General features: G+C 36.8%; 1 protein-coding gene across 2 annotated transcripts; it reads right to left on the bottom strand.

The window, feature by feature from the left end:
* Nucleotides 1-17: 17 nt before the first annotated feature.
* Nucleotides 18-27,573, bottom strand: LOC103719626 (twinkle homolog protein, chloroplastic/mitochondrial-like). 2 transcript variants are annotated; one of them, XM_026809450.2, is made up of 22 exons: nt 27,137-27,573; nt 26,765-26,898; nt 23,229-23,284; nt 23,045-23,102; nt 22,836-22,946; nt 22,367-22,450; nt 22,211-22,291; nt 22,031-22,096; nt 21,825-21,938; nt 19,345-19,392; nt 19,148-19,233; nt 18,985-19,045; nt 12,587-12,769; nt 11,026-11,166; nt 9,041-9,172; nt 8,897-8,958; nt 5,744-5,827; nt 5,379-5,510; nt 5,022-5,118; nt 4,800-4,934; nt 4,636-4,703; nt 18-544 (listed from the first exon to the last, which is right to left on the bottom strand). In XM_026809450.2, exons 1-22 carry the CDS (start codon nt 27,390-27,392, stop codon nt 496-498), a joined length of 2,238 nt encoding a protein of 745 aa, XP_026665251.2. In that variant the 5' UTR covers nt 27,393-27,573; the 3' UTR covers nt 18-495. The 2 variants fall into 2 exon arrangements, with proteins under 2 accessions (XP_026665251.2, XP_008807186.2); XM_008808964.3 differs by lacking the exon at nt 11,026-11,166 and having other exon boundaries at nt 27,137-27,570.
* Between the last annotated feature and the right edge of the window lie 108 nt (nt 27,574-27,681).

Raw genomic sequence — 27,681 nt, forward strand, 5'->3', positions numbered from 1 at the left:
CATCTCACGAAGAACAATTGAAAAAATCCAATTTGGTTCAACTCTCATCCCATCAATATGGGTCATCGGCATGAGTTCGAGATGACTCGACATGAACTAAAACTTTTACAACCCAAAATAACAGAAGACAATGTGCAGCAACATGATATTAATTCATATAGCATGTCTTGGAGTTCGTTGCATTAACCACTAGACAAACATTTATGCACAATATTGGAAATATCATAGAGATGGGATTAGGTGAATATCGGAAACCTAACAAACCAACCTAAGATGAGTAAATGAAAGCTTGTTAGTGATTCTGTATTCCTTGATAGGGTTACTTCCTCGAGAACCCTTGCAAGATTTCAGTGAATGGATACAGCAAGTTTGAAGTGGCCGATTCTTTCAACATTGCATGCTTCACTTGATGCTCGGAGCTCAAAACCTAATGTTTCGGCCGGTGTACTTGCTTCTCTGTTCACTTAGTCAAGTAACCAAAACAGTATCAGGCGTTTACTTCTTCTGATCCTTGTCATCAATATCCAGGAATTCTCCCGTGATCCTGCATAAAACCATGGTCGGTGTAACAATTCATTGGCTAGTTCAGATAAAATTAAATGTTGAATATAAAAAGCAGAATGGCACAATGCTATTGCATATGTTAGAATCTCAAGGGGATAGAAAGCCTTCGAAGCGTATAGGAGATAACTACAGTTAAGCAAGCACTAGTTTCTTTATGAAGTATTTTAAAACGAGATGTGAAACACCTCCCACAGAATTAAAGTTAGACAGCCCTTTGGTGATTGCACACACAGAAGATGAGCAATTGAGCATTACTGGTTCCTATTGACAAAAGGAGAATAATAAGGGAAGGTATACCAATGTATAGCCGTATAGGTTAGTAGTCCATTATAAATGAGCATAAAAATCTAATAAAATGCAAAATTATCACTCTTATCACCATGATTCTAAATTTTGACATTCTCGTGGACTGAAGAGTTATTGTAGGTGCAAAGATTAAGTGTCTGCAATCCTAATCACACAACTGAGATACAAAATTATTGTAACAGATGAAAAGCCAGTACAAGCATTTAGGACTTCGCTCCATCTTTCAAACATGCGCATAACCCCAATATATTCAAATGAACAAATCATGCAAGGATGACGGAAGAGCAACTGAAGACTACAGCGAAAAGTGGACGTGGGCAAAATGACGCGGACCTCTTTACCCAACCCAGCCTTGACCTGCATGACCCAATCCATGGGTTCACAGGTTCACTTCAAATCAGACATTGTTGACCCACTTGTGTGCCAGGTCAGGTTTAGATCAATGACTTCCGACCCATCACGTCATGGCACAAGCCCAACTAGCAAAATAAGTTATGTTTTTGGAGAAAGAACATAATTAGTTATGTGAATTAAGATTACTTGATGGAGATCCAAGGACATTCATAATGCCACACACACACACAGAGAGAGAGAGAGAGAGAGCAGCTTAAGTCCAAGATTTTCTTTTCTCCACTCCGCTGCTTCATCACGTTTTCTCCTGTACGCCGATCCCTGATATTTTCCTCCTCTCCTTAACATCTGCATTTCCCCTGTTGTTGCAGTGATATCAAGGTACAAAATATCGAGGATTGTACTATATTGACCAAGGTTAGATACAGCATGTACCATATCAAGGATCGTACTAGCAAATGGTATCAATGGATACCCATAGATATGTCCGAAACACTCTTGGCATGGCCCTTTTTGGCCACCAAAACCCTGGTTTTGGGTTTTTTTATCATGTCTTCTTGTCCAAATTGTATGTATTTGCAATAAATAAAACAGAAATATCAAGTTAAATGCTCTCCAAGGTTTTCTACATGTGTTAAAGCCATTAACATGCATAAATACCATCTAACATGCACGTGTTAAGATTAACAATTGAAATGAAAATGAACAAAGAAAGAATACATATTCATAACATTATCTAACAGTAATAACAACTACAACCCGAATAATTCAAATGATCATTATTATCATTAAGGATCACCATCAATCATCACATACTAGACACTAGCTCACTAATTAGCTATACTTCAATCATTTTTTTCACTTTTCTATATTTCCATAGTATGTACTGAAGTGCAAGTTCATCGCATTCACTTGATTGAAGCATTACTTTATATCTTTTGGTGCATCAATTTATCTTATCTTTTTCAATGATCTAACAATATTATTTAGATATATATTACTAATTAATTGAAAAAAGGTAATTAATTTGAAATTCAGAACAATTTTGGGCCTTACCTTGGATGAAACTTCAGTATAACTGATTATGGATCAAATTTTGGTAACATGTGCATATCACTAGTGCAAAAACTTCTTGTAAGTTAGCCGATCCAGTGTCAAAACCATTTTACCAGCTTCTTACTCTTCCCCTTGCTTCTAATGCTGGAATACAAGAATGGCCATTTAAGACACATACTAAGCAGTACCTACGTGTATCGCTAGATTCGGGAGCAGTTCTATTGTTGTTCTAGGTGAACCAACCTCAATCCAACCCCAAACTGCTTGATCTGCCCTCCCGTTAGGTGATTTGGGGACAGTTTGAACAAGTTTCATCCAAACCAAGTCTTGCTATATTGAACCTAGCCTCCCTATATCAATGAGGCCTCAGCACAGCATGAATTGAGAGGTACATGGCAAATTGCTTGATATTTCAAATTTTGAGGGACATCCAGAGATCAGCCTTATATGCCATCAAAATGATAATCACCTCACCTAGCCTCATATGGGGTTTCCTCACAACTGGTCCATTCCTATCCCCAACCGTTACCACCATTCACCTTCACTCCATCGTCATGTCTATTGCTCCATGTTCATTGTCAGATGCCAACGACCACCTTATCTCTCTTTTCTGATGGTTCCCAACCATCAACCTAGCAACCAAGACCACCTAGCCGTCAGCCTTGATAGCCATCCAAGCCTTGGTATCAGCCTCAGCAAGGCAACCCACAGCCACCATTGAACCAACCATCAACACCCTATCGCTGTTTATCTTCTTCCGTGGACAAGTCAAGGGGTCAGCTCCATGTCAACTTGGTTGGCCCACCAACAGGTTTGCATCAGCATTCTGACCTGCTGGCAGGTCGCAGTCGGGTTTGGGTCTATTCTCTTATGGAGGTTAACCCGACCCAGCCCCGACCGCTGCCATCCCGAGGGAAAAGGAAATAAAGTGGCAACATCACCTTGTAGACAGAGAAGCTCGATACTGCAAAAATAACATCTTGTTCTTAGGGTGTGTTTAGTATTGCTTGATAAAAGTGCTTTCGTAACTTCTAAAGCAAACAAAAGCACTTCATTAAGAAAAGATAGTCGTTTAGTAATTGTCTAAAAAGTGCTTCTACAAGAAGAAAAGCGAGAAAAGCTCCTTTTGGAGAAGCCAGAAAACCTAGCTTCTGGCTTCTCTTCCTCTTGTCACAAAGCAGAAGCAACACCAAACACACCCTTAGCAAAGAAAAAAGAAAACTGCTCAAAACACATGATAGCTAATACATCAACCCATCTCTTAGAAGAAACATACAACAGATGAGCCTTGCTGATCTCCACCACATGAACAATGGACCCACTACCTAATTTCTCAAGGTGGATAGTTTGAAATTATACCAGCCATCTACTATCAGTTCAACCATGTTACAATGCAGTTGTCATCTCCCATAGAACAATATGTGAAGGAGGGAAGAAGTATGCAATGGATCAGATGCTTTCTTCTGATTGACAATGAAATTCTCCCTAATCAAGTTTCTCCATCTTCTTGGTTAATTAGGCTAACTCTCTGACTGGTCACTAGCAGAAAGCACAGTTTATTTAAAAGGTGGGATGTATAACAGGACCGTCTATAAAAACATCAATTTATCTGCATTGGTTGGATGACCATTTCCCATCCAATAGTAACCATGGCATCTGCTTTTATCATTGTGTTCTACTGATTTGATCTGGTTCACAGTCAAGGAATATGTTTGCTGAGACTAACTCATGACAATATGCTTTTCATAACTAGCAAAATATGACAAAATTATCAATTTCTGGTTGAAAGAAATTTAATGCTAACTTATAAACCCTCTTCAGAAACTAGTTAAAACATTTGGAGTTATATTAGTTAGACCTACTCACAAGAGAAATGAATCTGATCAAATCCAATGATTTGCTGACAGGGCCTATCCCATGGCTGATAATTATTGGCAAGAAGGTTCGCATTCAAGAGTTGCTGTCTGTAATACTGATTGATCCAAATGAAAAAATAACTGCACTGTAAGCTTGGGTATGGCCTTTTCAATCAGAAGCGACAAGGCCCAGAATGCATAGCAGGGGTCTACTTAAGCTGGTCAGTCTATGGCTCCAAAGAATAGGCACAGTAAATCAAGGATACATTACATAGAACCTGATAGAGGAAGAGAGATGGCACCAATTCTATGTTTACAACCTTTCTCAAGTAATTAGTGCATCTTTGTCCTAAGCCGGTTTATACATTTGAACATAAACTTGAAATGTAATTAATTTTTTTAAAGATTCCATTGGTCCACAATTAGATCCAGACAATATATATGCTTCTTAATCACATGAAAATTGTAAAGACTAATTATAGAACAGGAAAAGTCTGCATACCTGTTATATGACAAGAAAGCCTCTCCAATATTTCCAATGACCTTATTTCGTACCTTCCGTACACAAACCTAAATAATAAAAAAAGAAATTGGAAAAAAAACAAACTTAGCAAAGTATATATATGTTAAGGAATGATGTATTTTAAACAAAGACTTGATGTCAACCTGCACACGATCAAGGGGCCCAGCTTTTTTATCCCGATTACGATGAATGACAATACCATTGTCACATTTGTTTATAAAATGTGCACTTCCACTGATATCATAGATATTAGGCGGACAACCATCCCAGTGTTGTAGCTGAGGTAAAGTCATTATCAGAAATGTATAGATATTGAGGAGGAAAAGAAAGTATATATACAAGGTTATATACATGACATGGAATACCTGTCTAGGATGCGCTACAAACCATACATGGCATGAATGATGCTGAGCAAAGCGCTTGATCCTGGTAAGCATCTGACTCACATATTCAGTTTCCGTTCTGTTACAGAGATGGAAAGAAGATTAAACAGACCAGTTTCATACATACAAGAGAGAAATAGAACTTGTGGCACCAAGTATCTAGACAGAAGCCCAGACACAGAGCAAGATCTATAGAGTTCACATATAAGCACCTAATGGAACTTGTGACAGCATACAATTATCTAGGCAGAAGCCCAGATACAGAGACATTATAGAGCTGAACTCTTCCATAAGAAACCAAATAAAGAAAATCATTTGGCAAAGCTGTAGAGTCCTCACTGGTTTGCAGGACGTTGATGATCAAGTTCATTGTATGGGTCAATCACAAGTCCACGTACCCCATACCTCAGAACAGCAGCTTTAGCAAGTGTAAGAACCCATTTAATAGATGGAAGGCAATCATCCTCACACCTATCAAACAAAACACTCCTATCAGTGCTAAAACACCTCCATGATAATAAACTGGCGAGGGTTGCACAGTTAATCAAATAAAATAAACAGTTGTTAGATACATGACCTACATTAACAAGACAGCTGAAACATTCCACTTACTAATGGTGTTCCTTTGCTATCTTTATGATAAAAGTAAAATAAAAGCATTTAGTCACTTTGACAATTTCTTTCTACATAGACAACAGACTTACCGGATGAGATGAAATGCATCATTCAGCCATTCCTTGCCTTGCTCTAACTCCTCCACACTCATACGCTCAAGAGATCCTCCATATCTATCAGCAACAAGCAAAAATTAGCTACTCACGGAACCACATATATGGTAGAAAGTATTAAGCAACTCAAGTTGATTAGCAGAGAACATGCTATTGTGAAAAGTCATGTTAAATGTAAATTGGCTACAAATGTTGAAAAGAGAATACCACAAAGGAAGCTCTTCCAATACACATGTTATGGTAAACAAAAGATATTGTGGGTAGTCTAAATTTTCTCAGAAAGCAAAATCTGAGAATAATTGCTGCCTAACATTATATTATAAATTAAAATATGCAAGGCATCTAAAAGCTCTGATTTGGTAATAATGAAGGTTGTTTAATATTTAAATTCAGCCTTAGTAAATTATGGATTTTCTTCAGTAAATTATTAGATAAATTAAATAGCAGAAAAATAAGACATACTCAGATAAGGAAAAAATAAAAGAGAACGTAGAGAGTATATGCTACAAAAATGTGCTGGTCGAATTTTTGTTTATGCTGGACCTTTATTATTTACGAGTCTAAAGAGTTCACAGGTCTGCATTCTGATCTAGACTGTTGTTAACTATCATATATCTTATTTTATCCATATCATATCCCACCGTGACAATACTAAGCATCCATATCAAATCATGATAAGGCAACCAGATCAATATGCTCCATATTTTCTTCTTTTTGCTCAGACTATTCTCATCATAATTTCCCTATCAATTCAAGATTTCCAAATTAAAGACTTAAGATGGATTAGAGTCAGACACTTGGTTGCTAACGGCAGAGTTAAAAAAAGGAAATAAAATGATTGGGATGGAGAAATCATAATTTTGGCGAATTCAAACAACGTAAACATTTCCAATGTCATGACTTCAATAATTTTACCACACCAAACAAACTCCAAATTATGTATGCTCAACCTGTATATTCAGAAAAACCATATATAATCACCAAATATCATAAATTTGCAGAACATCCAAACATGGCAGCGGGTTAAAGAGAACTCACTATCAAGTTCAACACAACTTTTAAGTGTTCAGAGAAAATTAAATTAGAAGAAATTTTAAACAAGCAAATGTGTGAATTGAAGCTTTAACATTACAGAGAATTAGTATTTGTGTCTGTGAATTGGAGAGAGTAGAAAGACAGTTATGTCAGGAATCAATCAGAACAGCTGAAGCAACATAGAAAATTATGACACTCTCTCAAAACAAATTCAAAATTGCCCAGGGAAAAAGCTTCAGAAAAGCAGTAGCCAAGATTAAAAGGTTCAAGAAACATTCTAGTCTCAGTCAAATCAAATGACTACTAGCTTCAGTTATCAAATCTACCAAGTTTATGCGAAAATGGAAACAGACAAATCTATTCACTAACCACCCAACAAATTACCAGGTAAGGATAGGGAAGGTGTTAACTTAAACCTCAAGACTTATCAGTATACATGTTTAGAATCAGCTTCACACCAACCAAGAACTATAAATAGCCTAATCAAGCTTTCCCCACGGAATGTAGCGATTATTCTTGAAGTCTAGCCCGACTTTTTTCCTTGGTATGGTCAAGCTGATAACTTCGCATGAAGGTTTGACTTGGTGCAAATCATGCATAGCCAAACCCCTAGTTAATTTATAGCTTGAGGTATCTAAAAAAGGAATGTATGATCAGAAAAATTGGAAAAAAGTTCAAGTTTATAGTATAAATAAAATAGGGTCCCAAATTTGGAATCATGTCTCAGTTTGACTCTTTTGCTTATCTGTTCCCTTTTTATCTTACAGTATATTTTTTGTTTCAATCTTAATGTAGACTCCTAAAGGATATCTCACAAGCTGCATGAGCTTAAAAACCAAAAAGGCTAGTCTTAGCACCCACTAACTAGTCTTCTACTTTTCAAGGCAAGAGCTTCTCCCACATAAAGTTACCACAAAAATGAATTTGGCAAAATTTTATTGTGTTGGCATCAAGTTGACAGATGTATAAAGCAACTCAACTTTTTGATGGAGCCTTCTCAAGATAAAGTTGTATCATCTGGCGGCATCGCAGGGCCAAAAATTGCAAAAGATCATAGTCTAATAAAACTGGAACAGCAATACAAACTCAGAAGAAGGTCAGTATAAGTCCTAAGTTTCTTTGACTTCTATTTCATCTTGGATCCAGAGGATCATATGTTCAAGGTGTTGGTACCTGAAGAACCAATTACTTCATGCAGATGAAAATAAAGAGTAACTTAGAAGCATACAGAATCTCAGAGAAATAGTGCTGGATTATTTGTTTATCAATAGCTTCATAGTAAAAAAGATTTAACAGATTACCTGAAGCAAGAAAAATGAAAGTCTAGTAGTTTTATCTTGCTCCTAGTATTTTTATCGTGCTCCTAAATTTCAGTAATTATTTCTTCTCAAAGAGCTATCTCTCCACCCCTTCCCCGCCAAAGGGCCCTCTTCTTCAGGAAGGGCAAGAATAGGTAACTGTAGCCACACTCAATCAATGACTATGTTCTCATAATCACAATCATGCCATCAAGGGAAAAACTTTAGATTGTTTGCTATCTTTCATCTACTATCACATCATGAAGATCCTGAAATTATTTCCCAATTAAATCATCACCACCTGTACTGTCCTCAATCTAATAAGTTAAGGATTGGATGACAATAATGAATCAATCCCACATCAACCACATTTCTTTTGAAACTTATACAACGGAAGCACCAAGTGAGAATCAAAGGCCTCATCCATACCAATGAGGAAAAGATACCGCTTAAACAAAAGCAAAACAAGACACTTGCTGGACAACAGGTTACAAATTTGAAAATTTGAACATTTACAGAATGGCAAAAACTCACTGAAATTAGAGATCCAGTTTTTATGCATATTTGAATCAAGGTAACATTTAGGACTAATTGGAGCACAGTGTTTAATATATGTTTCAGAACTTTAACCAATCCCAGTTTAATTATCAAAAGGGATTAACATGGTAATGGAAAGTAGTGCTAGCTATGTGGATGTAAGAAATAAACAGACTTTATAGATCATGAAAGGAAGGCTAGAAGTAACATGAAAGAAAACTGAAAGGAGAACAAAACAGTCAGAGGACATGTATTTTACCTAGCATTGAAAAATGGTTTCTTGATGTGTTTCTCCAAAAGCTTCCTTGCATGATCCCTAACCTAAATGCCAATAAATTCAATCATTTGAACAAAAATCTCATAAAAGATATAGAAATAAGCTATCACTTTGGAGTGAACTTACCTTGTTTTCCATAGAGCATAGCACAAACTTCCACCCGTGGCTTTCATTAATATTGCATAACAAGGCATCAATCCACTCACTTTTGCCAGAATTGGGTACCCCTGTTATCACAGTCAGCTCTCCAGGCACAACCTGCTCAAGAGAAATAAATCAACCAGTTTTGCACAAAGATTCTCAATTTCAGATTTCTGAATTACCACTAAATATTTTGAACCTGTCTATAGATTCCAGACATATTTACACAAAGGAGTGAAGCGGCCACCATAGGAGCCCCTTCTCAGCTTTACAACCATGTCTAAGACAATTCTTGTGCCTAGACAGCTGATCTCTCTGCCAACAGACACTGCTCAAGTGATCTAGTCACTAGAATGACAACATAGTCAGTTAGCGGCAAGAGACGTGAGAATTTTAAATCCAAGCTGTCAAGACTCATGGCAAATCTAGATATTTTGTCTTTTTTTATCAATTTGTCTATAAATTTCATTCAGTTTTCTTATGCTTTGGCAGTTGAAGTCACCAGACCTCGGTAGTTTCAATAATACAAAGCCCCAGTTTCTCTTGTACTGAGACAAAGGGGTGAAAGGCTTAAGTGTAGAATTAGCTATCTTACGCTAATCTACAGTCATTATAGCAAGCCATCCATTATTTTTCCTCTTGGCTTAAATAAAATTACAAATAGAAAACACGGATATCGTTTTTATTGGTCTTCAAGGTGACAAGTTGAATGTTGTTTTGAAACTGAATTTAGCATTTAACATTTATTTCTCACCGTGTGGATCCATTCAAGACCAAGGATTCAAATATCGAGGTTCAGTGGCATATTATGGCCAGCCAATACGGTGCGTACCATATTGCGCACCATATCAACAAAGGATATTAACCAGTATGCTTTTGTACAGCTAATACTCTCCCTTGGTACGGAATACTTTGGCCTCCAAACTTGTTTTTTAATCTCTTTTTTTAATGTTTTATTATTCTAATGTTACATTTATGCATAAATATGACAAGTGTATTGATTTAAATGCCCTAGCGATCATATCAAATGGGTGATTTTTTTGCTACTTTAATACATAATTTTCCATAACTTGCAATTATATCTACCTTGGAAAACTCTGTACAAATAATGGAAGTGCAATTAGGTTACTAGAAATCCACAAACTAATGAATGATACAGAACAAGATGCCCCATCTTGGTACCAGGCCTTGTATCGGTGCCACACTATCGCTGTGTCAGTACGGTACAGGACCGGTTCAACGTACCGGAATTGGTACGTCTGCCATACCGTTTATCGGTACCGAACCGGTACAATACGGTATGGACCGAACCAGTACAATATAGTATGGACCGTACCGTTCGGTTTGGTACGGTGCAACAAAACTTGATATGGAAGATTGTAGTCATTCAAAGATTAAAAAGTTCAGTACAACAATAATTTTATAAATGAATGAAGATTCAATACATTTACCATATTTTGAACAGCAAGGACCATGCTTATGATATAGAAATGTAACCCGTCACCTCAATGCCCCAAAAAATGCTTTGTTGGATTGTAGCTGCTTAATAACCCACTGTTTACATAGAGGAACTGTTGAAGCATTCAGTATTGTTTAGTGTCATGTTAGATGAGATGACTTGGAGACCGAGATATATGACTTTTTTACAGATTTTTGGGCTCTATGAATATTGATAGAATAAAATTTACAAGCCTTTAAAATTTGCGAAATGCATTAACATTTAAAAAGTAGAAATTTTGATGCAAGTGCAAAATTAATAAGCTTAAATTAAGAATAAGAAATCATTTTTTTTATTCTTAAGGAATCTGAAGTTGTAAGTATTTTTTTTGAACTCAATTAGGGTGTTGTTCCTTATTTATGCGTAATATCCTAATAAAGGACACTTAAAGAATATTCATATACATAATTTTGTACTGAGTAGTTTGTCTATCTATCTTTAGGTAGTTTGTGTGCTTCTTGGTTGCTCTCACCTTCAAATGGTAGAAACCATCCAGGAAAAAGTGGGTTAAAGGCTCCCATGCAGTGGCTAACAGTACCTGATTGCTTTGGGACTGGTTTGAGCTTGATCTGGGGCTATCCTGGCAGTTCGGGGCTGGGTTGGCCAAACTGGTCTGTAATGACCAACGTCGCCCAGTCACGTGACAGACATGTGCCAAGTGTCCAAGTGTCAAGAAGATTTAGATGAGAATCTTTGAAAGACTAGGAACAAAGACATGGACATGTTATGTAGATGTGTTTGTAAATATTTAAAAATAACTATATGTAATAAATAAATTGCTAGACCAACTGCTTTGTAATTTGGTAGAATTTGCCACAACCTTAGCTTAATATTATGTTGAACTTGAAAACTTCTAGGCATAGTTGCTAGGAGTTCATGTGTGACTGTCATCATAGCACGATGTATTGACTTAAAGTGTCAAGGAGTGTCATGAGTATCCAGATAATCAAGTATTCGGACACATTAAAAAAAATATTGAATTTTGAAGTACCCAGGTAAACACTACTACTAGCAAAAAATATCAAATTTTGAAGTACCTAGGTAAACACTACTACTAGCCCTGGTCGGTCCATTACCTGCTGAAATAGCTGGTACATTCAAGCTATAAAACCTTGTTCAGGATACAAGGAGAAGATTCTTAAAAGATGGAAAGAAGAAATATGTCTTTTGGGTTTTTGTCTAAGCATGTTTAGTATTAAACAGATTGCCATCAGAATTGAGAATTTATTCAAACACTCAGACAAGTTAGGGGTCTGGTGATAATCTAGGAAGAAAAATATTAGGGCCCTACTGGGACTAAAGGAGTTCTTATGAGTGGCAAGTTATCAGTGAGATTTCCCTCTTTGGAGACCTAGCCAGCTCGCCAATCCCCTTACTCTTGATTTTTTTGCAACATTAAAAAATCCATTTCCAATGTGATTTTCGCTATCCAGAAAACAATTGGTATTGAAGTTCAGCTGGCTGCCCCGATCTCCTACCTCCCTTTGCTTCTCTAGAGGGGAGTCACCATCAATTTGTCCAGGGATAGCAGCTTCCACCATTCAAATAGTGTCTAGGAGTCTTAACTGTCATACAAATTTAGCAAATATAATATAAATGTCTAAACAGGTACTCTGAGATTTAGAGTGTTTAATAAATTTAGAAACAAGCACCTTCCTAGTACAAAGTGGCAGTAGGTGGCCTGGCACTCACCTAAGCACCAATATACGCACCCAAGTGGGCATCCCACTTGAACAGCAAGAAAGCGCCAGACACCTAGCAGTGGGGGGTGCCCAAGAACCTATACAGGACTAATGCCCAAGAACCTACATAGCTATTATATGAAAATAATATCTGGAAGTGATCCGTGACTGATGCAAAAATAACAGACATTTTAAATTTTTGGATATTATATTTCATCTTCTAGCTGCTTTCTGAAAGGTATACCAGTTTTTATATAATAATAAAAAAAAAACTGAACTATAATGTAAACTGTATTTTTGTCAAAAGCAATGTATGCAGTGAATATATTCATGGAGATCCCCAAGCCTTACATTATATAGTTCATCTAAAGCTTTCCAGCCTGTCGAAACGCCAAGCTCAAATCCATGATGGCAATGATAATAAGCATCAATCTCATGGAAGAAATCACTGAAGGTAAATAGACCACGTATGGGATACAACTCAGCATTCTCTACAACTTTTCTCAGTGCATCTGGTCCTAAATACATGAGCACCTGAAGGAATGATTAAAAAAACCATTTAACACAACAAAGTGCAGCAAAATATAGAATGAAGGATAAACATAATGTCAGAAGAAAAATCGAGTATCATTCTTGATCATCTTTCCGTGGAAATATATAACTTGTAAAAGCAAATGGCACATAGCCTAAATGCATCAGGCAGCTTCCTCAAATTAAAGGCCTGACATTTAGCTACAAAGAGTATGTACTTCAGAATAGGATATTATCTATATTTTAGGAACAAATCTACAAAGTAGCACAATTGGAATTTTGCAATTTATATAGAATTCTTCTTTCACACTTATCTACCATCTTGTCCTGCGAAGTGCTAACTGAGTTTAGATTGTGGCATGTAACTTTAAGTTGAAAAGTTTACCATAGAAAGCAAGTCCACCATACTACTTCACATGATAATTATATTACAGGTAATAATCACTACATAAGCTACATTATTATAGGTTAATAGAATTACCAGCAACGTGACATATATAACTTGATCAAAACAGAAAAATTTAAAGTAGAACATGTGGAACCAGAATGTCAACATGACCTAGTAAGCTGGACCAATTCATTTTTCGCTTCTCATATGCACCTTTTTGGGTTCTGCTATTGCAATACCATGGAAATCTAGTCAGTTACAAGAAGCTTATCAACCTCAAAGCTTAATTTTAGATTTTAAACATTGTCAGTCTCAACTGGTTTTTGCAAACTAATGCACACCAGCAAAGCTGTTAAATTCACGTGTCACCCTCCACAGCCCTCACCAACGAATCCATAATCCTACATTCCATGAACAAAATATTAAATAAAAATAACAATGACATCCAGATTTGTTGTGTATGCAACAAAGGAACCCTAAACTCTATTAAGATTTAGATGGCTTTGGGCACATAGTTTAGGTACATTATATAGTCAATCAGCTGAACCTGTCTCCATCACAGTCAGCTGTGGAGCACAACTTGGAATCAGAAAGGTCCCACAGGACTAAGCAGATACACACCTCAATGCCCAAATATTGAAAATAATGAACAGCATAGTACAGATTTCACACATTCAGTCTCCTTAATCATCTTAATTTGTCAACACACATGTCAGTAAGTCTGCACAAAGAACAGGTTGACAGATGGGAGCAAGGAACTAAAGATGCTCTGCACATGAATTTCTGAGTATTACCACATCGACCAGCATAGCAGGTCCCAAATGATAATATTCGTCCAGCAATAATCATATATATTACTTAAGGCCACACATAGACTCACATATTTTAATTTTGTTATTCTAGATCTAAATATCATTAAACAATTGAACTGATTTTCCAGAGGGTCCACTAGAACACAAATACAGTGCATGAGACAGAAAGAAGGGAAGAGGGGGGGGGGGGTGCGGCGGGGAGAAATACAATATGGTCCCCTGAAAATCATGTTAATCTGAATAACAGCCACATGTGAGAGATAGTGCACAATGAGAAAAATATTATCAATCAATCTAGCATCAAAATGGGAGCTGGAAGGACAACTACTGAGGTCATATGAAAGAAGGGCAACTTGATTGCACTCTCTTGTTATAAAGGGAGGACAGTTGCTTATCATGCAAGACAGCAGGCAATGAATCACTGTGCTTATCATGTAAGAGATGCAAGTTAAGCAATATTTGTAATATATCGTAGCCAAGATGGATTTTGAGCAAAGCATCAAAAGTGCACCATGTCCTATCATCAAGTTGATTTAGAGGACAACACATGGTAAAAAAAAATTTTGCATAATGGAGGATCAGGCAATGAATCACTGTGCTTATCATGTAAGAGATGCAAGCCAAGCAATATTTGTAATATATCATAGCCAAGATGGATTTCGAGCAAAGCATCAAAAGTGCACCATGTCCTATCATCAAGTTGATTTAGAGGACAACACATGGAAAAACAATTTTACATAATGGAGGATATATGTCCTATATATCAAATCAAGGTCTCAAGAATGTTCTCAGGAAAAAGAATCAGAACCTAAATCATAATATACCAAATTGAATCATAGAATCAGATTGCAAATAATTAGATTTAATGATACTGTTTCAGTAAAATAATATCTTTTGAATTTTTCCAAATGTAGAGAAACTATAAGCCCCCCATATGGTATAATCTTGTGATTTTCCAGTTCCATTTTAGTTCTAAATTCAAATGAGATAAATCAGCAGATACCTTGAATTACATATATTGTGAGAAAAGGAAAAGTAAATTTGCTTAGCAGAAAAAGCACCATCTTGCTTCTGACCCTCACGCCTGCACCGATCTATCTTCTAAAATATTATATTCAAAATGTGAAATTGTTCATTGAATTGAAAAGATTTTTATGATAACAAATGGCCATTGACTTCTGGAGAGTGATTTGCAAAATTTTGTTCTGATTCCCTGTTTAATTCACACAGCAAGAGCATTATATGTATTATCTTTAATAGGTCTTTCAACGGAGCAGGCAATCCACAATATTCTCCACAACTGGTTGCATATAAACATCTATAAAGAGTTTCATGACCCTTAGGAGTAGGTATCACTAAATTATGATGACAAACTGATGTGGGACCGAATTGCATCACATTCAATAGTGTACATTTTGCTGGAGTTAAAGTTCTTTATTTGTAGGCTTTTGATTGAAATCATTAGGGTTCTCTGAAGTCCAATAATAGCCAATCAAGGTCATATTACAAGACTTTTAAGTCCATAATTTTAGGAGGTCGAGAAGACATCGATTTAGACAAGTTACGGGGTTGGTTACTGTTTATGTCAATGTCGCATGAATAGTAATGCTACAATACCTCTAGGTTGTTAAGGGTCATTAAGTTGTTTGTTTTGGAAATTTATTATTAATTTGTTCCTATCTTTGTAAAGAATCACAAAAGGACTAAAATTCATTAACTTGTGGGTCAAGTTTGTGAGTTTATAAAGAGGGTCAAGAAGAAGAGTTGTATGCTAGGCTTTTTTTTTGTGAAATGAGTTGAAGGTATGAGGCCAAGTTCTGTCATCATATTTCCTCCCTCACTCCCGCTTTCCCTTTTATTTGTGACTCTGATTCTCTTCCTGTGCTACATCAATTTGGTATCAGAGCTGAAGGATCCTACCTTTTCTTCCTTCTTCATCCTTGATCTTCTTTTTATAAACTTTCCCCTTTATCATAATCATGAATGATGACTTGAATTTCAAAATTGGTGGTATTCATGAGCATGTCAAATATGAGAACTTTTGCTAGATAGTCAATAAGTAGCATCTATCAACAATGATGCGATGTCAATGCAGGCTACATTGCAAGCAATTGCAGTAGCTTTAGGCATTGAAAAGCTCCCTAAGGTCAAACTACAGATCAAAAATCTCAAAGATGAAGAAGCCAAAGAACTGCTGCATAAAGAGCCTGGAATTGATGCTTTACCATGTGAAGAGTCTACGGTCAAGGATCCATCGTGCAGCAGTACCACCATCAAAGATTTGTTAACTGAGAATCCATTAGTTGATGATTCATTGGACTTCTTGAAGAAAAAACATCAAAATAATGAAGATCCATGCGAGGACCTTATATGGCAAGATCACGTCACTAATCTATGAAGACCCATTCGTTATTGATTTTCTTGATTCCTCGAATATTGCCATTAAACGGATGATCCATGCTTTGTTGCTTGTAAAACAACGGACATTGGAACAACCACCAAACGATCTGTTTGCAAGAGAACTTTATGTAGGCCATCAAATCATAAAGGCTCAATGGAGGATCAAGCTTTTTGAAAAAGATCTGGGGGGACGAGATCCACGTAATGGAAGCGAAGGATGTGGGACAGAATTGCATCACATTCAATTGCCTGAATTTTGCTGATTTAAAGTTCTTTAATTGCAGGCTTTAGATTGAAATCATAAGAGTCTTTTGAAGGAGTCAATACCATAAGATCTTTAAGTCTATATATTAGGAGGTCCAGAAGGAGTCAATCTAAGTTCAAACGTCGGTTACTATTCACATAGCGGCAGCATGAATAGTGATGCTACAGTTCTCATGGGTTGTTAGGGGTCAACAAGTTGCTTGTTTTGGAAAGTTATTAGGGAGTTATTTTTATCTTTGTCAAGAGTCACAAAAGGACTAAAAGTTATTAACCTGTGGGTCAAGTTTGTGAGTTTATAAAGGGTCGGGAAAAAACGACATGTATGTCGGTTTCCTTTTTTTGCGAAATGAATTGAAAGTTTGAGGCCAAGTTCGGTCTTTTTATTCTCTCTCTTGCACTCTCGCTAACTCCCTCTTCCCCTATTCTCTGTAGTAATTCTCTTCTTATCCGACATCTCAAACACTAGGAAGCATGGATACTTTACATGACATTTCGTATCCATACCGGATATTGCTATTCTTTGGATACTTCTCCAATGCATGTTACATACTTGTTTTACATATCCTATTTTTTGAATATTAAAAAACACACCAGATACTTCCTAGATACACTTCAGAAGTTCAGAATCAGATACTTCTTAAGTACCTCCAAAAAAGCGAAGGGTCTAATTTTGTAGTCTATTGATATTAGTGCTAGAATATAAACCTACGGATTGTGGTCCAGGATATAATGATAATAATGGGCTTGTAAAAGTTAATGCTACCCTATAAAGTATAGACTATGTCACTTTGATAATCTGCTATGCTTTATTGTTCCCCTTTTTATATACATATGCATTTGTGTGTGTGTGTATGCATGCATGCATGTATGTATAAAATAAATACATACATATTTACATATATGCTTCAAATCAAATGCCATGTCCTTATCATATCCATATTGGATGCAATACTCATTGGAAACTTCTCGGATACATGTCATATACTTGTTTTAAGTATTCTACTTTCAAACTTAAAAAAACACACTAGATACTTCCTAGATACACGTTAGATACTTCCCTGATACCTTCAAAATGAGCGGAAGGGTCAATTTTGTAGCCTATTGATATTAATATTAAAATATAACTATGAATTATGATCTTGGAATAATGACTAATAATGAACCTGTAAAAGTTAATACTACCCTATAAAGTATGGACCATGTCATTTTTATAGTCTACTATGCTTTATTGATACTTATTTTATATACATATGCATCTGTATGTATGTATACATGCACGCATACATAAAATAATTACATACATGTATATACACATATTTATGCATATGTATATATATCCTATCCGCATTTCCTACTTTTTAAAGATGTGTCATATCAACATATCCATATCGTGTTGTATCCATGTCATGTCGTACCTGTATCTATACTTCATAGGATAAACCTAGTTAAGCAGACCATGTTGTCCTTGTAACACTCTAAACTGCAGGCGACATGACAATTTTCCCTCCACAAAGTCTTGATCCCCAACCTGCTTTTAGCTTCTAAGGTATAAACATAAGATATAGACATGCATCAGCATGGATGGGCAGCAAGCAAATAAAGCACAGGCAAAGGGAAGGAGACAAGATGTACGTAAGTACAGGCACACATGCCTTGAACAATGTGCACTAGCATACTTTATTCACTTTGTTGAATTTCAGCTTATGTCATCCTTTTTAGTGCTTGAAAAGCATTTCAAGCATCACCTGGCAAGTGGATATACAATTTGTATCAGATCGGATCTTGTGAATGAGCTAATATGTTATAGTTTAGCTTTTAAAAATAGTCAATAATGTGCCAAAACAAGGGTTATAAATACTTAAAACAAAGTTTATGCAGAAATCTGGAGACGAAATTCAACATAGGAGGCAAAAGAGGAATGCAAAAACCCTCATGTTATTTAATTTTATAAGAGACTGTCAAATTGTGCAAACTGAGGGGCCATAAAATACAAACTGGAAGGATGAAGCAGAAAGGTAAAGACAAATCCAACATATGAGCCTGCTAAGTTTTATTCTCTTCTAGCCCGTATACTATTTATATCAACAATAGTATATCCATTAGCAACACAGCGTTTTTTGAATATTTTACTCTCCATATCTCAAAAGATCATTTGAATGGTAAACAATTAACATTCCTAGATATACATACTCAGGCATGAGGTACAACGGGGGAAATATAACATAGCATATTTCACTAAGCCTTCATTTAGTTTCAGAAGCACCAATCAAGATGCAGTAAATATTAACAAAATGAAGTAAAATACAAGCTGTCGACAGATAAATGAAAAGGAAGTTTTAAAGCACAGATCAAACCTCATTTGCATCTTTACAAACATCAGTAGAATTTTTCTTTGGCCACTTGACTCTCCAGCACCTACTTGTTTGTCCAAAAAAAAAATAAGTTGAACATATATGAAGCAGCTCTTTCTTTTATCAAACAAAGATGCGCACAGATGATAATGATGAGAAACTAAACCTTTCTTTACCAATGCGGCGAGCTATTTCTTCAGCTAAAGCTTGGCCTGGGGGATCAACATCTGTTGCTAGTATTATACGAGAAGCCTGGTAGGTTTTTCCCAGACATTGCAAATTCAGTTAGCTAATTCAGATGCCATATAAGCTACTGTGAGCAAGTCTTGTGACATTGACTTCTTTTGCATGGTAAGAAATTACCTTATCTAAATATTCCTTGCAGGTCCATAAATACTGAAACTTTTTGTCCTAGCTTTACAGAAAACACTGATCAAATGTTAGATCTCAACTGAACAATCATATACAGAAACTGCAAAAAGAAAGATGCTCCAACAACTCTGCGATTAAGTAGAAAAAGGAAAGTTTTACTCAGACTTTAAACAGTAGCTAAGCTAAACAAGCAAGTAAGAGATTTAAACATAACGCAAACAGCTACACCATCTGGAAGATGAAATTCAGCAAGACAGTAGGCTCGTTGAATGTTGAAAACAAGAAATCCTTAACATCAAGAAAGCAAAGTATTGACTCCAATTCATTAAGTAGAAACTTTGATCAATTTACCAGAAAATAAGGATAAATAATCCCCCTTTAATATGAAAATTAAACTCTCGAAAGCTGACTTCCTGAGTTTTTTTTTATTTCATTTTTCACTTTTCTCTAAGATTATGAACGAAAGACTGCTTTACCTACAGAATAACATCAGTCAGAAAAAACTAGAATGTTGAAGAAATTCAAAGAAGAACGTATAAAACAGATTTAGGAATTGGCAATATAACTAAGTGCAGAACATGATTGCCAACTTGTCAATCAATTCTTGGTTCTTAAATTTTGTCCAGATAGCTACTCTTGCCAAACTGGTTTTGATGTCTATGCAATCAAACAAGCAAAACAACACCAAAGAAGAAAAATCAATCTAGCTTATTTGACAAAAGTTTGCCATACTATGGCAAGCATCTCAAGTTGCATAACAGGGTCAATATATGTAAGCACTAACGTAAACATAGTTATTATGGTTGCATAAAGTAGTAACACTAGTTATTAAGTTTTCTGTTATTTTTTGACAAGTATTTGAATAATTTAGGTTAGTTTTAAGCGATGCCACTATCATGATTTTAGTGTCATCACCTGGTAGAAAAGTATACCTCAGCCTTGGAAAAATTTTGATGAACTTATCTAATACCCAAGGACAGCTAACCTTGCAATACTCTCTCAAAATACCCAATCATAAATATCAGACCGAACCAGATATCAACCCAGCCAAGGGGCTGCATCACTGGTCAAACTGATGAGTCGATCAGTTGGATCAGAAACATATTAAAATTAATAATAAATCAACATAATTATTAAAAAAATAATATAATGTTTAAAAAAACTATATACATAAGCTATCAATATTTTTTTAGTATTAAAAGTTTGAAACCACGAAATGATACGATAAATTTTATTTAGTTTTCTTCTTTTTTAAAATAAAAATATAAACTGAACTGCATTTTATCTCCTCTCCTTTTTTGACAAAAGAAGATTATGGAAATATAAAGAGTAAAAGAACAATAGACTAGGGCTATGTTATATGGACTTGGGTTCGTGCTTAAAGTGCTATTGCTTGTCTAAGCATCGGATCCTTTCAATTTTTAAGAGTTTCTCCTTATGAAGCCATGTCCAAGTGGGCTACCAATATCCATTTTAAGAGTCAAGTGCAAGTACTTTACGCTAAATTGAATGGTTATTAATTTCTTTTATTTTTTCTTGCTCTATTCCATTGCTCTTTTATATGTTTGTTATGACATTTTGTCCTATTTCGATCATTTTTTACGCTCCCTGACTTTTGTAGCTTTATGTTTTGATATGAACTAGCATAGCACTCCCCCCCCCCCAATGGATTACCTTCTTCCTCTTTTTTTCCTCTCTCCCAGTCATTTCAAGCCATCAACAAAGAGAAAAAGGACACCCCAAAAGGAGGAGCAGCTGCTGATATGTACCGGTCAGTACAAAGCAGTGCACAACGGTGGACCCAAAAACCGAGAATGTGATTCATTCCAGTTCCTGCTGGGTTAAGTTGCTATGCCCCATATCGGCCAGTTCAGGCCGGTACAGCAATCATAGGTCTCATATAGTGAGATAACAGGCTAAAACGTTATAAAATAAAATCATCTAGTAAATCTAAAAAATTGTGCCTTGGAGAGAATCACATAAATGAATGCAATGTAAAGTACAAACAATAAGGCTCTTTAGTCTTTATGTGTTGTGTTTCAAAGATGCAGCCCCAAGAAATAAAAACACAGCTTCTAGTTTTACCCTGAAAAGTAATAGTAGCTCAGTTGCTCCCTTTTATCAAACCTTGCCTTATTCCATATTTATTCAGCAAACAAGGCATTTAAATTGTGCCTTGTAGATAAGTCCCCTATATCAGCTATCAAACCTTGCTTCCTCTCTTTGTCTAATCTCTGCACCTCAACCCTAAAGACACTCATTGTCTTCTCTTTCTATCTAGACCACAAGTTCTACACTTACAATCTACAACCAAAGTAACTTTAATATTCTTCAGTCAAAGAAGAGCAACAATGCAAAGCTACCTTCCTAAGTGAAGCATTTGCATTAATAGGATAGAAGCTACCAAGAAAAGCTTAACATTCAACAATCGATGACAAAAAATTTCCTTCAAACTTAGAATATGGTCCAACCTCTTTTTCATTCGGTATCTCTTCCGAAACTTTTGCAGGTGCACCATCAGGTACACTAACGCAATTTCGATAGCCAGCCTCTTCCATGGAGAGCTTATCCACTTCGCCCTCCACCTATTACCATGAGGAGAGGGAGTTAGGAAGAGAAAAAGAATATCAAGGAAGTAGTTTTATCAAATTAAATAGGCTATTGATGGATATATTACAATTATAATATCATTTGCTTGTTTGATATCATCAAGCCCATAAAATATTTTTTCAGTGTCCCTTTCCTGGTAGAAAAGAAGAACAAATATGTTAACAATGTAAAATATTTCTTCATTTTATATACCAGGGGCAGAGATTATATGATTAAAAAAAACTCAATACGGGATATGATCATAAACCTGCCAAAATTTTTTTGAGACTTCACGATACTTGCAGCCTACAAGAGTTCCATTTCGTCTATAGGTAAAAGCGATAACAATCTGTAGATAATAGTTGCAATATTATCATTGTCACTGATGACCAGATATGAAAGTACCATAGGACTGCAATCAGACCTGATCATTATATTTACGCTGCATTACAGCATTTCTTCGAAGTGTTTCTGCTGATATCATTCTCTCGGAGAAGTATGCAACAAGCTGAAAATTAAATGAAGCGGGATAAGAAAATGGGAAATCACATCCATGAATTTAAATGATATGATTGATAATATTACAGCATGAATATGTTCTCAAGATCGCATCAAATCATATTCTTTACAATGGAGCGAAAACAGAAATGTCCTCTCTTTCCCCTATCATCGGTTTCAGTTCTAGCCAAAAATCAAATAAAACCTATATATATAGATGTTGCTTTCGGTTTGGCCTATGCCATGATCAGCCAAATTATCAGTTTTAGCCAAAATCCCAAATCTTCCAAAGAGCTATAGATGAATGTATTCACCTTAAGCTCATCACAAATTGGCTCTAATAATATTGGAGGGGGAGGGGGGGGGGAGGGGGGGGGGACATAAAGATGAACTACCTCTTCACACAAAGGCTCTAGTTGAAGTTCCCTTTCTGAGATTTTTCGGTGCCCCTTAACTTGCAAAGGCTCATCTGATCTGAGATTGTGTGCCTTGACCTCCTCAGAGACCTGTAAACAGAAGGTGATCATTGCAAAGTGCAAGAAAACTCTTGTCTGCAATAAATCATTATGGCATCCATAACTAATCTGTTATAAGCTAAGGATACCTTTGCAGTGCCTCTCCAACCACATTTAGCTCTGAAACACGACCACATGGCTAATTGTCTACAGCATCAAGAGGAAGAAAACAAAGATTAGTTTGAAAAAGGTAAACTGCAAGGCTGACAATTAAACAATTGTAAGGACAGAGAAAAAAATATGGCAATAATGTGAAAGAAAAATTGAACTCACAGATCTTCACGGATGAAAAGTGAGAAGCTCTTCTCCTCTGAAGACCCTCCTTTACACTAACATAACAACAGCGTAAATTGATAAATATTTTTTCATAACGAAAGCAATATTTGACATGGATGGGCATCCACTGAAGTCAGTTAGTCAAACATGTTTGTATCTACACTACTTATAAAACATGTATTGATGGGCTCAGTAAATTAAAAAAGAAAAAAGAGAATAGAAGTTCATACTTCTTGAATTCGATTTCCAATATGTTACATTTGACCAATCAGGTGTAGGTATCCATATTTGTTGAAATCAAGGTCCGACGTACCGGTACCGGCGGTACCGATCGGCGTACCAGTGGCGGTCCGGACCGGTTCCGTACCGGTTCCATACCGGTTCTCCAACGATAAGCTACCAGTACCGGATTTCACGTTGATCCGGTACCGGTCCCCGGCCGGACCGGTATGTACTGGCTCATACCAGCCAGTACGGACCGGTGTGGCAGACCATGGTTGAAATGATGTCCTAATGAAACATTGATACATTGTATAAGATATATATTGTAGCATTCATGAGGTGGTTGTATTTTATTTCTGTGCAATGTCTGGGTGTTGGTCAATCTTCCAACCATACCATATCTATGATTGGTTGAAGGAACAAGGAGTTAGAACCCTAGTTCTGCCTTCGTTGTCTAAAGCAACTGATTGAGGTTTCTACAATGTCCTACCACCCCACCCACCTACCCACCATTGTGGATGATGGCAACTTAGATAGCGCCAACTATTCTCAGTTGCTAGAGTAGGGGCTAGCGGACCATGCATTAACACTTCATGACAAATTGACCAGAGTATGCTTGGCTGAAACAACAATTTTGAGGTAAGAGTGTGTTTGCTATATGTCGTAGCATTTGCATGTTTCCTGACATAAGGAAACCATGTGGATTACCGTAGGTCACATTCACTTTATTCACTGCACTATATAAACCGAGATGAGTTCATGCTTAGTGGCTCATTGGGTGTGCATGACTTGTACTAACAACATGTAGATGCCCAATAAGGGATCCAGTATCCAACATAGGGTTTAATAAATTCAGGTCAAAAGAGTTGATCAAACAATCAAATCCAAACAATTATTTGTCAACAATTTTTTGACAAATTTATTTGTTGTATAAGAATAAATATGAAATATATCAATTTGTTCGCAAAGAATTTTCTCAGCGAAAGAGTTTCACCAATGCCTAGTCAAACCCTAAAGCCCAATGGATGAATGTAAGGTTACGGGCTTGAAGGTATTATTATACCATCTCAAGAACCAACAAGACTGATGGGCTATAATGGAGGGATACAAGTGCAAATAGACCTCAAAACTCATTATGTTTTGTGTCCTAAAGACATTGTTATAACACTATTTTCCTAGGTCACAATTTAGATGTGAGAGTTATTTGAGATGTGTTAGGACTTATCTATAGCCCTATGAGCGAAATCCTGTATCTACCTATACAATCCCATGCATTCACAACATGAGCCAGCTTATTTTAGAGCCCATCAGTGTGCATAAATAGGCATGGATTCACAACTTCAGCCTACAGAAGATTCTGAGGACAAGAGCTAGGCTAACTAGGTCTTCAATCCCAATCGAGGTTGTTCATGTGGCATTTTTAGGCCAATTCTGAGAGGTTATTGCGGCCATTGTTGGGCTAAACATTGAGAAGCATATGAGAAAGCCTATTACAGTGAGAGGCGGACCCTCTCCTAAGAGTTAGGCAAGAAAGGAGGTCAGTGCTACTAGTTGAGCATCATTTTTCCTCTCCAAATTGGATTAAAAAAGAAGAGAGAGGCAGCTAACAACATAAGTGGGGCCACCATTCAAGTGTATCACTTTTCTCCTCATATGATTAGGAGAGAAGGGGAACAGGCGGCCACCTGTCTCCTATACAAAAGGTTGGACTGGCCCCTAGGATATCCCATACTCTTTCTTTCTCTAATAACTCCTCTCTCCCTTCTCACTCATATCTTCTCCCAACACCCCCCCCTACCCCTCTTCCTTCTTTTCTATTGCTTCTGTAATGGATCTAGCATTTGCTGAAACCCTAGGACACCTCTGTGATGGGTGAAGCAATTCCAAGCAGATAGTGAGAGTAACAAGTGGAGGTTATGCATGGATCATCTACGGGTATTTGGTTGTGAGATAACCTCGATCGAATCACTTACATTGGGGCATGAGCAATCATCTAATGTTCTAAATTACTTCGAGATATTTTTGCATGCTACTACCTGATTTGGGCACGTGATGATTATTTTCCTGCTGTACTTCCCCTTTATCATGCTTTCAATATTGTACCTTAAGAAATGTGGTGTTCTTTGGGTAGAGCATATCACAATGCTTTATACAGAATACATGTCCATTAGTCATCTGATAAAAGTATGGTGAATTTCCTTTTCTTTTAGGAATTGTGAATTCAATCGTTCATTTCTAAATTATACCTCATCTATTTGTCTCATTTTCAGTGCACGCAATGATGCATTATATGGATGTGATACCTCTACGAAACCAAGCATTGAATAATACAATGAGAATGATCTAAAATATCCTCCTCCAGCATTCCAAGACTTTCTCACTATCAACAACAAGGTGAAATGCCAATGAGTTGCTTAATGGAAATAATATCGACTAGCATAAAAAGCAACACAATTATTCTTTTTTCACTAATCACTTCAAAATGAGATCATGTCATCTTCAAGTTCAAAAGAGTGCAACTAAGTCATATTCTGATGTTTTGTGAAGATGACAATTGGCACAGCAATTAACCTGTTATTTACAAAAACATTACCAATTTGGCATTCTAAAGACGGTAGAAAGTAAATGACTGACACTATTGGAGTGGGGGTGGGGGGTTGGGGTGGGGTTTGAGTTGTGGAGCCCATGATGTGTCTGAGTGGTACCAGAACTTTTGTAGTAATTCAACCTTATAAAGAAGAAATAATAAAAATAGAACTTTTAAAGCATTTGCCTCATCGAATAGAATCTGGAGCTATACCTGTGCAATATAAGGCACTTGTTTTATCATCTGTACAAACAACATTAATTCATGCATATATGTATGCAAAGAAATATGTTGGAACCAATTCATGAGGTGCAGATACCAATTTTTGTGAATTTACAAGTAGGAACAAGTATATCTTGTACAGGCTTACATAAAATACAACAGACACATTGAATGCTTCTAAATTTATATTACAGAACAGAGCAGGTTTGCCAGGTTTTCATCATCCTGATGAGAACCCTAATACGTCCATATTGTAACAGGACAACTTCACAACCAAATTAACTAAGAAGAAGAAGAAGTAACACTAATTCCACTATGGGAAAATGATAATAATAGACCAAATTGAGAACAAGACAGAAAAGGAAATGAGCATGAGACTAGGAATTACAATTTACAAACTACAGCCAACACGTACAGTAATTAAGATTAATACAATCAACAAGCAAATTAAGTAAATATAGCAAATAATAGAACAAGAAAATGAGAGTGGAGTAAAAGCCACCTGTGGGCACGTCATGCGTGAATACTTCCCAGGCTGACAAGAACCACACTTAATTCCTACTTCTGCCAACTTAGATTTTAATCGGGCAAGTCGCTCTGTGTCAACCATCTTATCATCCGGCTTTGGCAGATGAACTAACCCACAACCAAAAAAAAAAATGTCAACAATACATAGTAACCGATTCAGGTATGATGCTCTAACATTCTGGTAGTTATCGAAGGAAAAAAGATCGAATTTTTAAGCATCACTCGTCCGAGGCACATGAAATTACCCATAAAAAGTAACAAAACGTTGAAAAACGAGTCAATTATGATATCTAGACAAATATCTATGTCCTAAAAGGGAAAAAGATTGGATTTTTAAGCTCGGTACCAGTTTTGTTGACCATGAGCGGGCCAACGGAGAAAAACCTAGCTGATTTCAGGCAAGACGGTAGATATTTGGAGTTGGGACTCCGTGGGCTCTGCAAGACGAGGCGCCGGTGGGTGTGGAGATGGAGAAGGCGATAAGGGGAACCGGGTACCGCCGCTGCGGCGGAGCATCTCATCGGAATGTGCTTGGAGCCACCCATGAGGAAGCTGGAAGGAAGGAGTGTGTGGAGAGAGCGGCGGGGGAGCGGAGGCATCATCCGAGGAGGGCTCGCGCCCTCAAGGCCGGAGAGCAGGTGGGCGAAGACTTGGGAGGAGATGAGGGGGGGGGGGGAAATGGGAAAAGGATTCCGTTTGAAATGAGAGAAATTGCGGTTTTGGGGTTCTTATTTAGGGTTCTCCGGCCGTGCATCGACCGAATAGGTCTTGGAGTTCAGCCGCTGGATGGCATTGGTCTCTCGCATCTGCTTTTGTGAGGAGTTAGCCCATTGAGGGATCTTGAGTTCAGCCAGTTTAGCCCATTCTTAAACCAATACAAGTTGTGCTCAA

Source organism: Phoenix dactylifera, chromosome 9 (genome assembly GCF_009389715.1).
Source record: "Phoenix dactylifera cultivar Barhee BC4 chromosome 9, palm_55x_up_171113_PBpolish2nd_filt_p, whole genome shotgun sequence".
Taxonomy (NCBI): Eukaryota; Viridiplantae; Streptophyta; class Magnoliopsida; order Arecales; family Arecaceae; genus Phoenix; species Phoenix dactylifera.

Bases quoted from the DNA above. Each gene is read 5' to 3' on its own strand.
- LOC103719626 (XM_026809450.2), bottom strand. From the start codon at position 27,392: ATGATGCCTCCGCTCCCCCGCCGCTCTCTCCACACACTCCTTCCTTCC. The intron at 22,097-22,210 runs GTTTATGATCAT...CTTTTCTACCAG, and splicing joins TCTCAAAAAAATTTTGGCAG to GAAAGGGACACTGAAAAAAT. The intron at 4,704-4,799 runs GTTGACATCAAG...TTTATTATTTAG, and splicing joins GGCCCCTTGATCGTGTGCAG to GTTTGTGTACGGAAGGTACG.